Raw genomic sequence first — 15,172 nt, forward strand, 5'->3', positions numbered from 1 at the left:
TCCATCCCTCCATTCCTCCATCCTTCCATCCCTCCATCCCTCCCTCCTTTCATCCCTCCATCCCTCCCTCATTCCATCCCTCCATTCCTCCATTCCTCCATCCCTCCATCCTTCCATCCCTCCCTCCTTTCATCCCTCCATCCCTCCCTCCTTCCATCCTCCCATCCCTCCATCCCTCCCTCCTTTCATCCCTCCATCTCTCCCTCCTTCCATCCCTCCATTCCTCCATCCTTCCATCCCTCCACCCCCCTCCTTCCATCCCTCCATTCCTCCATCATTTCATCCCTCCATCCCTCCCTCCTTTCATCCCTCCATCACTCCCTCCTTCCATCCCTCCATCCTTCCATCCCTCCCTCCTTTCATCCCTCCATCGCTCCCTCCTTTCATCCCTCCATCCCTCCCTCCTTCCATCCCTCCATTCCTCCATCCTTCCATCCCTCCATCCCTCCCTCCTTTCATCCCTCCATCCCTCCCTCCTTTCATCCCTCCATCCCTCCCTCCTTTCATCCCTCCATTCCTCCATCCTTCCATCCCTCCATTCATCCCTCCTTTCATCCCTCCATCCCTCCCTCCTTTCATCCCTCCCTCCTTTCATCCCTCCATCCCTCCCTCCTTCCATCCCTCCATTCCAACATCCTTCCATCCCTCCGTCCTTCCATCCTTGAGGAAGAAGGAGAACTCGCCCTGACCCTGGTGAAGCCAACCCCCTCTTCCTTCATCCCTCCCTCCATCCACCCATTCCCCGACCTCCCTACCTTCCAACCCATATGAAAAACAATCATCTCAACCCGCTGAACCTATTTATTTATGCAGTTGTTTGATCCTGTTCTCAAGTAAGATACCGCCTCTCTCTTTTTTATAACAAGAGATGGATAATAAAGTGGTTTGCATGAATTCAACTTAAGCCAACACAAACTATGACTTCTCCCCCGGTCTTTGTTATACTGCATCTGTTTTGAAAGCGATGGATGTAAAGTGCGTGATACAGTATAGCAGACCAACTGAAGGACATGAACAAGGGGTATAACACAGAGCTGGGAGGGGGCTGTGGTGCTACTCCATCACAGGAGAGAAAGGAGGGACACACAGATAGAGGGGGAGAGGGAGTAGAGAGAACGAGTGCAGAGGGAATGAGAGAGAGAACACAGAGAGAGGAATAGAGAAAGGAAAGAATGAACAAAGAGAGAGAGGAAGAGAGAGAATGAGAGAATAGAGATTGTAAGGGACCCTCAGGAAACAACATGACAATACATATTCAGTTCTTTTGTCTTGTAGCATTAAGCATCACAGTCAATCAGACAGTCAGTCCAAGGGTACGTTCTGACCCTGATCCCTGACCTCTGACCCCTGCAGCTCAGCCTTGTGGGTGAAAGCCTTTCTGCTGTGTCCTGATTGGCCCTTGGGCTTCCCCGACCAATCCCCTTCACCCAGGCACCCAGTTCTGACTGTGATGTCCCTGGGGCGCTCCGGCGAAAGCCGCTATGCTCATGCCCATGCCCACTCCTTGAGACAGGGAGCCGTCAAAGTTGAAGTCCATCCCCATCCCCTCTGTGTCCATAAAGTCATTGAGGAGGATGGACTCCACGTCACAGTCTAGGCTGCTGGGGAGAACATCTACGTTTACATCCAGGTCTGGAGCCATGCGGTTGGGTTGGTGAGTGCTGTGGTGGGGGTGTCCCTGGTAGTTCTGGGAGGGGTGGAGGGTGTGATGGTAGTAGCCATGCCAGGAGTCGGTCATAGTTATACCCTGGTGGTAGGTGGTACCGGGGTAGGGCTGGTGGCGGGGGTGGGGGTGAGGGGCCGGGGCGGAGGCCAGGCGGAGGCAGGGGTCCTGGGGTATGTCAAGAACAGAGGCGGGGTTGGGGGGCAGGGACGGGGGATTGGTGGTGGGGAGATGGGGGGCAAGGGGGCCATAGTGGCTAGGGGTTGGGGTGGGGGTTTTGAGGCTGTAGGGCTGCAGGATATCTGTGTTGACTCTGGGAGAAAGAGCCTGGACGGCTGGAGGTCTAGGTCTCCCCTGGAGGTGACCATGGTGGTGACCCTGATTGGACCGGGGAGTGTGGTCATGGCTTGGGTTCAGTTTGTGGTTGTGACTCTGGTTGTAGTCAGTTCCCGGGCTGAGGTGATGTTTGTGGCTATGGTTGTAGTCCAGGTTGGGGTGACCGTGATTGTGGTGACCATTCTGATGATGACCGCTGGGGTTCTGGTCATGAACTGAGCCGTGACCATTGTGTGGGCCTGGATTGTGTCTGTGCTCATGGTTATTATGATTATGGTTGCTATGGCTATGATTGTGGCTGCTGCGACTCTGATTGGTTACCTGGGTCAGGAGCGTGTGTGACTCCCCTCCTTCCCCTCCCAGTGTGACCATGTCCTTACTGCAGTACTGAGGACCTCCAGGCCCTCCGGTCAGCAGGCTCTGCAGGGCATTGTTCTCTGAGTAGGCCCTCAGGGGGCGCTGGAAGCTGGCTGGCTTGTTCTCCTGGATGGTCTGCATGGGCATGGGGGCGTGGAGCCGCAGCATGCCCAGGGATGGCTGCCCATAGACGGGGCCGCAGTAGGAGCCTTCCCCCTTGGGGCTGGAGCCGTAGGGGCTGGGGTAGCCATTACGAGGCTGGGTCGGAGGGTGGTTCTGGGGGTGGGGGTAGCCCTCGTCCAGGCTGATAGCCCCAGTCAGGTCAGTGAGTTGGGGTAGCTCCATTGAGGTGCCAGGGCAGTGCCCCCCAGTGCCCAGGGCAGGGGAGCGAGTGGAAGTAGGGCTGGGATAGAGACGTGGGGAAGTGGAGCAGGACAGGCCTCCCTCCTCTGGCTCATCTGGCTCAGCCTCGGCCAGGATGGGAGACAGGCAGCCGCTGAGCGTCGAAGCTGAGGAGGAGGTCCGGGAGTGGAGATCCGTCCAGGCATCGTACTCCTCTCCTCCCACCCCTACTCCGCCCTTCCCTGCAGGACTACCATGCTCCGGAGACCCCTGATGCATCCCTGGCCGAGCCCCCTGACCCAGACCATAACCCTGCCGCCTGCCCCGACCAACAGCTCCACTCCCAGCTCCAGCTCCAGCCCTCTTCCCCCTGGCTCGTCCTTTACTCTTCAGGATCTTGGTGCCGTTGGGGCAGTCAATGGAGGCGGCGCGTCGCCGGGGTCCCTTACCCATCTTCCCCCCCTCTGGGTTCAGCATCCACCAGGAACTCTTCCCTGTCCCCTCATTCTGGACACGGATGAACCGAGTGTGGAGGGACAGGTTGTGGCGGATGGAGTTCTGGAGTAGAGATAGATGGGAAGGAAAGAGGGGGAAAGAGAGAGACAGGGAGAGCGGGAGAAAGAGAGAGGGAGAGAGGGAGAAAGAGAGGGGAGATAAACATTAACACCCAAGAGAACATTTAGGGTGAAATCATCACTTTTTTAAAACACACAATCATTTGAAATCACCACCAAACTATTTCACCTGAGCGAGAGGTAAAAAGAGAGGGATGGAGGAGAGAATAAGGAGCGCAGGGAGCAGCGAAGTGCCTCAGAGCTATAGCCAATCGGTAGCTCTCCCCGCCTCTCCTCTCTACTCCACTCCACTCCCCTCCCCTCCCCTCCCCTCCCCTCCCCTCCCCTCTTCTCCACTCCTCTCCTATCCTCTCCACTCCTCTCCTCTCCACTCCACTCCACTCCACTCCCCTCCTCTACTCTCCTCTCCTTTACACTCCTCTCATTCTACTCCTCTCCTCTCCACTCCACTCCACTCCACTCCACTCCACTCCACTCCACTCCACTCCACTCCACTCCACTCCACTCCACTCCTCTCCTCTACACTCCTCTCATTCCACTCCTCTCCTCTCCACTCCTCTCCTTGCCTCTCCACTCCTCTCATCTCCTTTCCCTTCCTTTCCTCGCTCCTCCCCTTGCCTCCTCTCCCCTCCTCTCATCACCTTGCCCCTCCTCTCTTCTAATCTAATCTTCCCATCCTCTTCTCTCCTTTGCCCTCTCTCCTCTCCTTTTCCTTTCTCTCACTGAGCCAAAATACAGGGAGGGTTTCAGCCAGAAACTCCACACCAAACCACCACCAAGGTTACAGAAATGTATCACGCGTGGCAACCCAATCACCAACACGCTGTATTGATCGCAAGGCCTCCAGATATGAAACCCTGAGATCTAGCCAGGAGGCTGAAGGAGAGAGAAGGAGACAGGAGAGGGAGATGTAATTTGGCAGATAAGGAAGATCTGGAAGAGTACCAAAACAGGGGGGGAGAGAGAGAGAGAGAGAGAGAGAGAGAGAGAGAGAGAGAGAGAGAGAGAGAGAGAGAGAGAGTCATGCCTATTTAACCTCCTTATAAACCATGATCCTATAAACAGTACCAGGGGCAGTGATTATAGCTGTGTGAATATTATGTTTAAGAGATAGGGAGATGGAGGGAGAGAGAGAGAGAGAGAGAGAGAGAGAGAGAGAGAGAGAGAGAGAGAGAGAGAGAGAGAGAGAGAGAGAGAGAGAGAGAGAGAAAGAAAGAAAAGGAGTCCAGAACCAGCAACATGGGCTGTGATAATAACTGTAGCTGTGTGGATATTATGTCTGCCTCTGGGTAACCTTTTTTAAGGGGCTAGGTCTACTAGGAAGAGATACAGTATGTGAAGTAAGACGTGATGCTTCCCTACGGCTGTGTTCCAATATCCATACTTACCCACTACTTACTACTTACTTCATCACTCAAGTGGCATGCTAGTGTGCATATTGGAACAGACCCTATATGTCTTAAGCTCTGGGTTTCGTCTGAGTGTCTGCTATGTAGCTAATCTACAGCTCTATAGCAGTATTTGAAGTTGAAGCCAACCTGGATATCAGCAGTAATCCTACTCTGAGACGCTTTTTGAATACAGGCCCTGATGAGATCTAAACCAGCCTGCAGGAGAAGCTTAGTGGGAGTAGAGATCGTCTGAGCTAGCCAAGCGAAGTACTTTACTGTATCTGTGGCCAAGCATCACTGTCATGCTCATATCATTGCCATGTTCTTCAGCTAGCCAAGTTAAGTAGCCTACTGTATGTGTGATTGATCTTTATCATTGCCATATACTTTAATGTTTCTCCTGTGTCCCTTTCTCTCTCATCTAATTTTCTCATGTTTCCCTACTGTCTGTATCTTTTCTCCTCTCTTTTATCATTCTATCTATTTCCCCACCTGCTTTTATTCCCCCATCACATGTAGCTAACAAGTCTCCTCATCTCATCACATTCTCTATCTTCATTCTCTCAATCATTCTCTCCTCTGCCTCCTGTCCTATTTTGCTGCTCTCCTTTACTATTCTTCTCTCTCTCCGCGGTTTCCTGATCACGCCATCTCTCATTCTCTCCACCTATCTATCCATCCACCAATTGTATCTATTTTCTCGTCACCTCTCTGGTGACACAATTTCCATTCCCCATCCAGCCCATTCACATGGAACAGCAACCAAATACCCAGAAACAAATGAAATGCAAATCTATATTCAAGAGACTCCTTACCACCCACCTCCCTGTGGAATCCATATAGTGTCTGTCAGTGTATATGTTCCCCTCCTAACCCTAAACTAGTGTTTCAACCACTGGTACCTTCCGAAATTGGACTCCCTTCCGACTAAACAGATTAGCTATGTCTCTTCGTTTTTTTGTCCATGGTTGGTATTGTGTGAAAAGCAAAACACCTGAACAAAAGATAATAGTTTCCTGCCGATCCTCACAAAACATCTCCAGGAAAATGCAGCAGCTAAGTGGGTTGCAAATCAATGCTGGGTCCTACCTATAATTTACCCCATCCACCAATCCACCACTGACAACATGCTGCCTTGACTCCAGTCTTTTTACAGGGGAATGGAAATGGGATAAGAGATAGGTATTTACAGTCACCAGTGAAAGTCTACACACCCCTTGCACAGTCTTCACATCTTGATGCTTTAAAATTACATCTCAAAAGGGAATACAATAGATTTGTTCTTACTGATGTACACAACCTACTCCACATTTTCAAAGTTAAAGAAAAAATTCCAAATTAATAAAAAATGAAAAACAATTATGTCTTGATTGTGTACGTCTTCACACCCAGCCATTACAGCTGTGAATCATTTTGAATGAGATTCTACCAACTTTGCACAACTCTTAGGGAAACAGTTCAATAGTTTTTGTCAAAATTGCTCAAGCTCAATACATTTGGGTGGGAGTCATTGATGGACAGCAATATTCAAACCTTGTCTCTGATTTTCAAGGAAATGTAAGTTAGGACTGAGGCTGGACCATTCAGGAACACACAACATCTATTGGAGAGCCATTCTAGTGTGTCTTTGACATAAAAAAATATATATAATTGTGCCCCTGAAAAATACACATCTATCTCAGGCTTAGCGTTTCAGAAGATTGAGGCAGGTTTTCCTGTAACTTTTTACCTGGGCTTTGCTCCTTTTCTATTTTATTTTCTATTTTCTATTTATTTAGCAAACTCCCCAGTCACTGCCGGTGACCGGCATATCCATAACATGATACTTTGTGTTTTGTTGTACTGGATTTAACCCAAGCCTGTAGTTTTTAATTTAGGCCAAAAAGTACATTTCTTTGCTGTGCTGTCTTGCAGTATTAGTTAACAGCCTTGTTGAAAACCGAATGGGTCATTTGGAGTGGATTTTTAAAACAGGCTTTATTCTTTTCACTTCGTCATACAGGTCAGTAATGTGGAGTGAATACAGTGTTGTTGATCCCTTTGTATTTTCAAGTATTGTGGTGGTAGCATCATGTTATGGGTATGCTTGTCACCGGCAGGGACTGGGGAAAGGAGCAAAGCCCAAATAAAAAGTTAGAGGAAACCCTGCATCTGTCTTCTGAATTGTGCAAAGTTGATAGAATCTTATTCAAAATGTTTCACAGCTCTAATGGCTACCAAAGGTGCTTCCACCAAGTATTCATCTCTGGGTTGGGTTTTTGTTATTTCTTAATTTGGATAATATTCTATCATTTTTCTTTCACATTGGAACTATGGAATAGGTTGTGTACATCAGTAGGAACAAATGTAATCCATTTTAAGATGTAATTTTAACTCTTCAGTTCCACTATACACGTTGCGTTGCTTTGCCATCAGCGTCTCCTTAATGTGACGTTTTACCTGTAACAGAGCGCGTTGTTTTGAGAGCGGAGAGGGGAAGAGCGGACAGGAGAGGGGAAGAGCGGAGAGCAGAGGGGAAGAGCTGAGAGGAGAGGGGAAGAGCGGAGAGGAGAGGGGCAGAGCTGAGAGGAGAAGAGCTGAGAAGAGAGGGGAAAAGAGGAGAGGAGAGGGGAAGAGCGGAGAGGAGAGGGGAAAAGAGGAGAGGGGAAGAGCTGAGAGGAGAGGGGAAGAGCGGAGAGGAGAGGGGAAAAGAGGAGAGGAGAGGGGAAGAGCGGAGAGGAGAGGGGAAGAGCTGAGAGGAGAGGGGAAGAGCGGAGGAGAGGGGAAGAGCTGAGAGGAGAGGAGAAAAGAGGAGAGGAGAGGGGAAGAGCGGAGAGGAGAGGGGAAGAGCTGAGAGGAGAGGGGAAGAGCGGAGAGGAGAGGGGAAGAGCTGAGAGGAGAGGGGAAAAGAGGAGAGGAGAGGGGAAGAGCGGAGAGGAGAGGGGAAGAGTGGAGATTAGAGGGGAAGGGCGGAGAGGAGAGGGGAAGAGCGGAGAGGAGAGGGGAAGAGCTGAGAGGAGAGGGGAAGAGTGGAGATTAGAGGGGAAGGGCGGAGAGGAGAGGGGAAGAGCGGAGAGGAGAGGGGAAAAGCTGAGAGGAGAGGGGAAAAGAGGAGAGGAGAGGGGAAGAGCAGAGAGGAGAGGGGAAGAGTGGAGATGAGAGGTGAAGAGCGGAGAGGAGAGGAGAGGGGAAGAGGTCTATATTCTAGTTTTCCTACTGTCCCATATTCATTGTTTATGTGTAAGTATAATAGCTTTGGTCCAGTGCTCATTAAATTGTTGGTAGCGGTTGTACTAAATTATCCTCCAATTTCACAAGTTGCTTTTGTTTACATTGGGAACCTAGCTAGTCAATGTAGATAGCTAGCTAGTAGTAGTAGATTCTTGACTTCATACATCTTAGTACAATAACCAGTGGTGTATAGTCGAGGCAATATGCAACCAAAATAAACTGTATTTCTCATTATTTCAATTCACAAGATAGAATGACCGCGCAAGTCAGCCATCGAGAATTTAACCTTGGAAGCTGCCATTGGACGTGACGCAACGCGAGCGCAACACGGGAAATGAAGCAGCTTTCATTGATTTCAAAGGAAGCATTCCCTCAACGGCTGATGGAAATGCCGGACACCCCATGGATATATTGTAGCAGGGCAGCAACATTTGAAGACTGTGCAAGGGGTGTGTAGACTTACACAAGGCACTGTATGTCCTTTCCGACCCTCCTCAGCAGAAAAGGCAAAGCTGACAAATTACATGAGCAGTTATGAGCATACACTGATGTAAAAGCCAGATGCATTTCCACAGACACACAGACACACAGACACTCACAGGCACACACGGCACAGCAGTAGAGATACGGTGGTGGTATACACTACATACAGCGAGTATTGTAACAGACTTAATCAAAGGCAAATTGAATGACGGCGTAGTGAGCGAGGCCAACGCGAGATCGACCCACATCAGGTGATCTGAGAGAGACGCCCTGACAGGTTCCTCACACAATAGTGGGCTCCAGCTGGGTGTAACCATGGCAACAGAGTAAACCAAACAAGAGAGGGAGTAGAGAGAGACAGAGACAGATGAAGTGTGTTGCGTTGTGTGAGTGCGTGTGAGCGTACGTGAGTGTGTGCGTGTGTAGCAGTCAGATGCTGTTTGATGATGCTGCAGGCAGGGAAGCCAGCTACTCCAAACAGGCTTTTATCTGAGTCTGACAGATTTGTGTTCCTATCCACCAGGGAGCCTCAATCAGCAGCAGTCACTACTCCTCACTACCTAGCGACCTATAGCTACCTATGTGGAACAGTCAGCCTCACTGATTAGCAAGTCAAGTGTGGGAGAACATATTACCACTACCACCACTATCACTGTTTTTACCTTACTATGACTACTGGGACCTACAGTGAACATATATGAATAGAAAATAAATAATATTTTCCTTACAAGGGGTTTGATTTGCACATAAATAAAAAAGCTAAGCACTTGTCCATTGGGTTCAACACTGTTCTGCACAACCAGGATACAAATGAACTAGTTTTGGGGCGTTCAACCACCTTGTCATGTCTCACTGCCATACTGTATTAACACTAGTCTCTATGTTAACTTGTCACAAAGATATTCTGTCATGAAGCTGAGAGGCCTTGCCTGACTGGCTGGGAGAGATTGAGTGTGACACAAGCACACACACACATACAAACACACACACACGGACACACGCACGTACGCACACACACACACACTGGGAGAGATTGAGTGTGACAGATAGCACGGTAAGTGACCTCATCTTCAGGTCTCTACAGTTATACTCCTGCAGGGTGAGTTGTGTAACAGCTGGGTCTAGGCTAGCACTGCTGCTCTGTGTGTGTGTGTGTGTGTGTGTGTGTGTGTGTGTGTGTGTGTGTGTGTGTGTGTGTGTGTGTGTGTGTGTGTGTGTGTGTGTGTGTGTGTGTGTGTGTGTGTGTGTGTGTGTGTGTGTGTGTGTGTGTGTGTGTGAATTTCAAGGCTAGCACTGCTGCAACTCATGTGTAGTCTGGAGTATAAATAGAAACTGAGTCTGACCCAGACTCACAACGCTCGGACGGCTCTCTCTCTCTCTCTCTCTCTCTCTCTCTCTCTCTCTCTCTCTCTCTCTCTCTCTCTCTCTCTCTCTCTCTCTCTCTCCCTCTTTCTCCCAGTACACACACTCTCTCCCTCAATACACACACACTACTCCCCACCCCTCCCCAAAACTGTCAATCATATGTAATCCCTATCCAGTTTGGGTAATCCAGGGTAATCCCAGGCTAATCCTGCTTTAATCTGGGCTACTCCTTAGCTGGGGCTCACCCCGACACCACAGCGACAGGACACGGATTGGTCGATCAGTAGGATCATGACGATTTTGAGTTGAAACGGTGATTATGACGATGATATGTGACAAAATTGGTGGAAGGGTTTTATTGGTAAACTGCTGGGAACAAAAAACAAGCGTAGGCTGCTTGACCGGCTTGGCTGTACATATGGGTAGCTTGACCTGTCCTGTTGATACCTCTTCTCTGAGGGAAACATGTTTTTCACTGCTAGGGTTCAGCAGTACACAACTTCCAGTTGTTTTAAATCAGTATACGGCCATATCTTAACAGACATACCATATCTCAATGTTATCAGTCCTGATTCTGGTGGGGAGTCCACTGCAGAAACATATAACCGCTGTTCTAGCCTGGTCCCAGATCTGTTTGTGCTGTCTTGAAATCTTTTACTCTATGGTCACTGACCGCGCTACAGTTGTTCGTGGAGAGAATGCAATGCTGTGAGACACCAGTGATCTCTGGCCAATCAGCTCAATCCTATTTATTGGACATTGACCCTGATCCCACAATAAGGTCTTAAGAAGCCTTGATGAAGAGTCTCTTTAATGCCTGGTTAAACAGTAGTAGTAGAGGTAGTAGCAGTAGTAGTAGTAGAGGTACTACTAGTAGTAGTAGTAGTAGTAGTAGTAGAGGTAGTAGTAGTAGTAGTAGTAGTAGTAGTAGTAAAGGTAGTAGTAGTAGTAATAGTAGTAGTAGTAGTAGTAGTAGTAGTAGATGAAGAGTCTCCTTAATCCCTGAGACCTTTTCACTGCAGACAGACTGTTCCCAGACAGACTGATCCCAGACAGACTGATTCCAGACAGACTGATCCCAGACAGACAGATAGTCCCTCTGCCACACGGACAGTACCTTCCAATAATAAGGTTTGATTGGGACATAAATCACTCTAAGCTCATTAGGTACAAGAAAGAAACAGCTCTTATAGTATATTGTGTTTTGAAGAGCTGTTGATATACAGGGAATCAAGTTTTAATCAAGCATCATTTGGACCAGTGTCTTCTTTAAAAGTTTGGGAGCATCTATTTGCTTATGTTTTCCTTGTATAATTCATGATATTCTACATACCCTGCACCTGCTTGATTTTGGTACGAGCTATAAACATTTGACACAGAGGAACTAGCTATTCATCAGAGAGTACTGTGCTGCAGGCTGAACTGAAAACCACAAGGAAGCCATGTTGATTTACACTCCCTGCCACAGTTCTGTAAACGTCCAAGAGTGGAACAGGTTGTTGGGCCTCTGCCCCTCTCCCTTCTGCTTCTCACTGACTGGACTTTTTTTTAATTCTAGCTCTTGCAGCTCTATCCTCAGTGGAGAACTCTGTGGAACGGGGAGGTTCTTTAGAAAGTCATTGTAACATCATATAGTGATTTTTTTTTTTGCTTTCACATTTTAAGGCTCCGCATTCCGGAGCTTTCTAGAATTCGGAGTGTTCTGTTTTACATACTGTGCATGTGGATGGTGGTTCCATTAGATGTGGTTTACACGGAATACGAATAGTCCATACTAATCCTGGGTGTTCCGGGGGATTGTTCTAAATTAGCATTTTTCAGAGCTACAGTTGAGTCTGAAGTTTACATACACCTTAACCAAATACATTTCAACTCAGTTTTCACAATTCCTGACATTCAATCCGAGTAAAAATTCCCTGCCTTAGGACAGTTAGGATCACCACTTGATTTTAAGAATGTAAAATGTCAGAATAATAGTAGAGAGAATTATTTTTTTCAGCTTTTATTTCTTTCATCACATTCCCATTGGGTCAGAAGTTTACATACACTCAATTAGTATTTGGTAGCATTGCCTTTAAATTGTTTAACTTGGGTGAAACGTTTCGGGTAGCCTTCCACAAGCTTCCCACAATAAGTTAGGTCAATTTTGTCCCATTCCTCCTGACAGAGCTGGTGTAACTGAGTCAGGTTTGTAGGCCTCCTTGCTCGCACACGCTTTTCAGTTCTGACCACACATTTTCTATATGATTGAGGTCAGGGCATTGTGATGTCCACTCCAATACCTTGACTTTGTTGTCCTTACGCCATTTTGCCACAACTTTGAAAGTATGCTTGGAGTCGTCCATTTGGAAGACCCATTTGCGACCAAGCTTTAACTTCCTGAATGATATCTTGAGATGTTGCTTCAACATATCCACATCATTTTCCTACCTCATGACGCTATCTATTTTGTGAAATGCACCAGTCCCTCCTGCAGCAAAGCACCCCCACAACACGATGCTGCTACCCCCAAGCTTCACGGTTGGGATGGTGTTCTTTGGCTTGCAAGCCTCCTTTTCCTCCAAACATAATGATGGTCATTATGGCCAAACAATTCTATTTTTGTTTCATCAGTCCAGAGGATATTTTTCCAAAACGTACGATCTTTGTCCCATGTGCAGTTGTAAACTGTAGTCTGGCTTTTTTATGGCAGTTTTGGAGCAGTGGCTTCTTCCTTACTGAGCGGCCTTTCAGGTTATGTCGATATAGGACTTGTTTTACTGTGAATATAGATACTTTTGTACCTGTTTCATCCAGCATCTTCACAAGGTCCTTTGCTGTTGTTCTGGGATTGATTCGCACTTTTCACGCCAAAGTACATTAATCTCTAAGAGACAGAGAGGCACTGAGGCAAGTAGTTTGAAGATAGGCCTTGAAATACATCCACAGGTACACGTCCAATTGACTCAAATTATTTAAATTAGCCTATCAGAAGTTTATAAAGCCATGACATAATTTTCTGGAATTTTCCAAGCTGTTTAAAGGCACAGTCAACTTAGTGTATGTAAACTTCTGACCCACTGGAATTGTGATAGAGTGAATTATAAGTGAAATAATTTGTCTGTAAACAATTGTTGGAAAAATTACTTAAATTACTTGTCTTTCACAAAGTAGATGTCCTAACCGACTTGCCAAAACTATAGTTTGTTACAGTTTTTAACAATCACTTTGGCACTAATTTCAGAACCTTGTGGTCCTTTTTCAAAACTCTGGACACAAAACTCAAAACGGTCATCACTTGTAACAATGTTCAAAACATTGCATTGTGCATTCATATCGTTAAAGAAACCTTGCACTTGCAGAATCATTGGTTCAAATAACTCATTTATCATGAAATACCATAGGAACATTCATTTAGATCACCCACACACAAGACACCGATAGTTTTACTGTGTAGTTGTTCGTACAATCATGAAATATTGTAGTACAAAATATGTGATACATGTTTCATTATGCTACTAAATGTAAATACATCACGGTAAAAAGAGTAGTAGAGAGAATACTACAGACACAGTGGAATCATTGAACAAAATATGAAATGTATTGATAAAATACAATAAAATCACAACATAGGTTTCTTTGAATCAAATCAAAAATAATTAGCTACAAAAAAAGAAAAAACAGTTAAAGGTCAACTGCAGTGTTCCTCACCTGGCTTACTGTAAAAAGCAAGACAAAAGATTGATTACTGTACTTCTATATTTCCATCAACCCTGTCTTGTGGATTTGGCCACAGGTTCTCATCCACATCACAATGGATGTTTTCATTAGCCAAACATCTTGGGAAGAATCTTCAGGCATGGCGAATCCAGGCCTGACACTGGTCTGCCGTGATGTTATTGCATGCGTCATCCATGGCCTGGAGAAGGGTGGCTTGTTCGTGAGGGCACCTATCATATACCTTCCACCTCCATGTGGAGAAAAAGTCCTCAATCGGGTTAAGGAAAGGAGAGTATGGAGGTAAGCACAGGGTGGTAAATTGTGGATGGGCCTGAAACCATGCTTGCACCATTTGAGCATGGTGGAACTGACATTATCCCACACAATGACATAGGTCATGCCATCAGCTCTACAGACCTGATTTAGCTCATCAAGGACGGTTACATTCGAACAGCAAATCATGTGGCTGCCTGCAACTCAATATATTGAGTATAAAGAGTAGAGAGCTTTAGATGTTGTTCGACCAAACATTAGAACGGGCAAGATGCGTAATCTAAGCAACTTTGACCGTGGTATGATTGTTGATGCCACACATGGTATTTCCAGCATCTCAGAAACAGCTGCCTTCCTGGGATTTTTACGCACTACAGTCTCTAGAGTTTAAAGAGAATGGTGCGATAAACAAAACACATTCAGTGAGCGGCAGTTCTGTGGACAAAACACCTTGTTAATGAGATAGGTCAGAGGAGAATGTCCAGACTCATTCAAGCTAACAGAAAGGCCACAAACGCTCAAATAACAGCTGTTTAAAACAGTGGTGTGCAGAAGGGCATCTCTTAACGTACAACACCGTGAATAATTCAGGCTGTTGTGGAGGCAAAAGGGGGTCCTACCCAGTACTAGATAGGTGTACCTAATAAAGTGAGTGTACAGTAATGTCAAATCTGAAAACATGGTCTGGGAAAGTGGTACATGGGACTATAGAAACAGTGTCTGATAAAGAATGATGATGAAATATTACATCCATAGATAACGTAGTCCAATTGGTTCATGTTCCACGGTAATTGGTGTCAATGGATCTCGTTATCCTGAAACTTTCATGACCTAAACATGGAATATTGTTCATCATTAAGAGTAACGCAACAGTTACTTATCATTTTGAGCAGTTGTATCAATTGATAGTTAGAGCATTGTAATGAAATGAATAGACAGTCATCTCAGATGTAATGTTTGAATTGCATTTTGAAATGGTAATACTTTGATGTTAAGTTGTGTCATTTTGAATGGGTGATTTTAGTTCAATGAACAAATGATCTTAGCTTTATGTGTATTGTATCCAAGCAATTGGAAATAGTGTTAGAGATTAGAAAAATTAGCATTTTGATCATTGGTTGTGAGTTTTGTGTCTAGAGTTTTGAAAAATGACATCAAGGTTCCGAAATTAGTGCCAAAGTGGTTGTAAAAAACTGAAACAAGAAATTTGTGTAGTGGTTGAAAAAACGAGTTTTAATGACTCCAACCTAGGTGTATGTAAACTTCCGACTTCAACTGTATGTAGTCGGACTAGACACTAGAGAAAAGCGGTTGATTTTCCACCGTGCTCCAGACGTTATTTATTCATCAATTTCTCACAGCTAACCATCATTATGCACAGTCGGCCCTGTCTGTGTGTGTGTGTGTGTGTGTGTGTGTGTGTGTGTGTGTGTGTGTGTGTGTGTGTGTGTGTGTGTGTGTGTGTGTGTGTGTGTGTG

General features: G+C 46.4%; 1 protein-coding gene across 1 annotated transcript in view; it reads right to left on the reverse strand.

Moving 5' to 3' along the window:
* Positions 1-764: 764 nt before the first annotated feature.
* The window catches only part of LOC120022594 (forkhead box protein O6-like), a 53,599-nt gene continuing 39,191 nt past the window's right edge, over positions 765-15,172 (reverse strand). The window contains exon 2 of the mRNA XM_038966564.1: positions 765-3,256. Within this exon, the coding sequence (XP_038822492.1) occupies positions 1,424-3,256 (1,833 nt within the window). The 3' untranslated portion in view covers positions 765-1,423. The remainder of the gene's footprint in view (positions 3,257-15,172) is intronic.

Source organism: Salvelinus namaycush, chromosome 27 (genome assembly GCF_016432855.1).
Source record: "Salvelinus namaycush isolate Seneca chromosome 27, SaNama_1.0, whole genome shotgun sequence".
Taxonomy (NCBI): domain Eukaryota; kingdom Metazoa; phylum Chordata; class Actinopteri; order Salmoniformes; family Salmonidae; genus Salvelinus; species Salvelinus namaycush.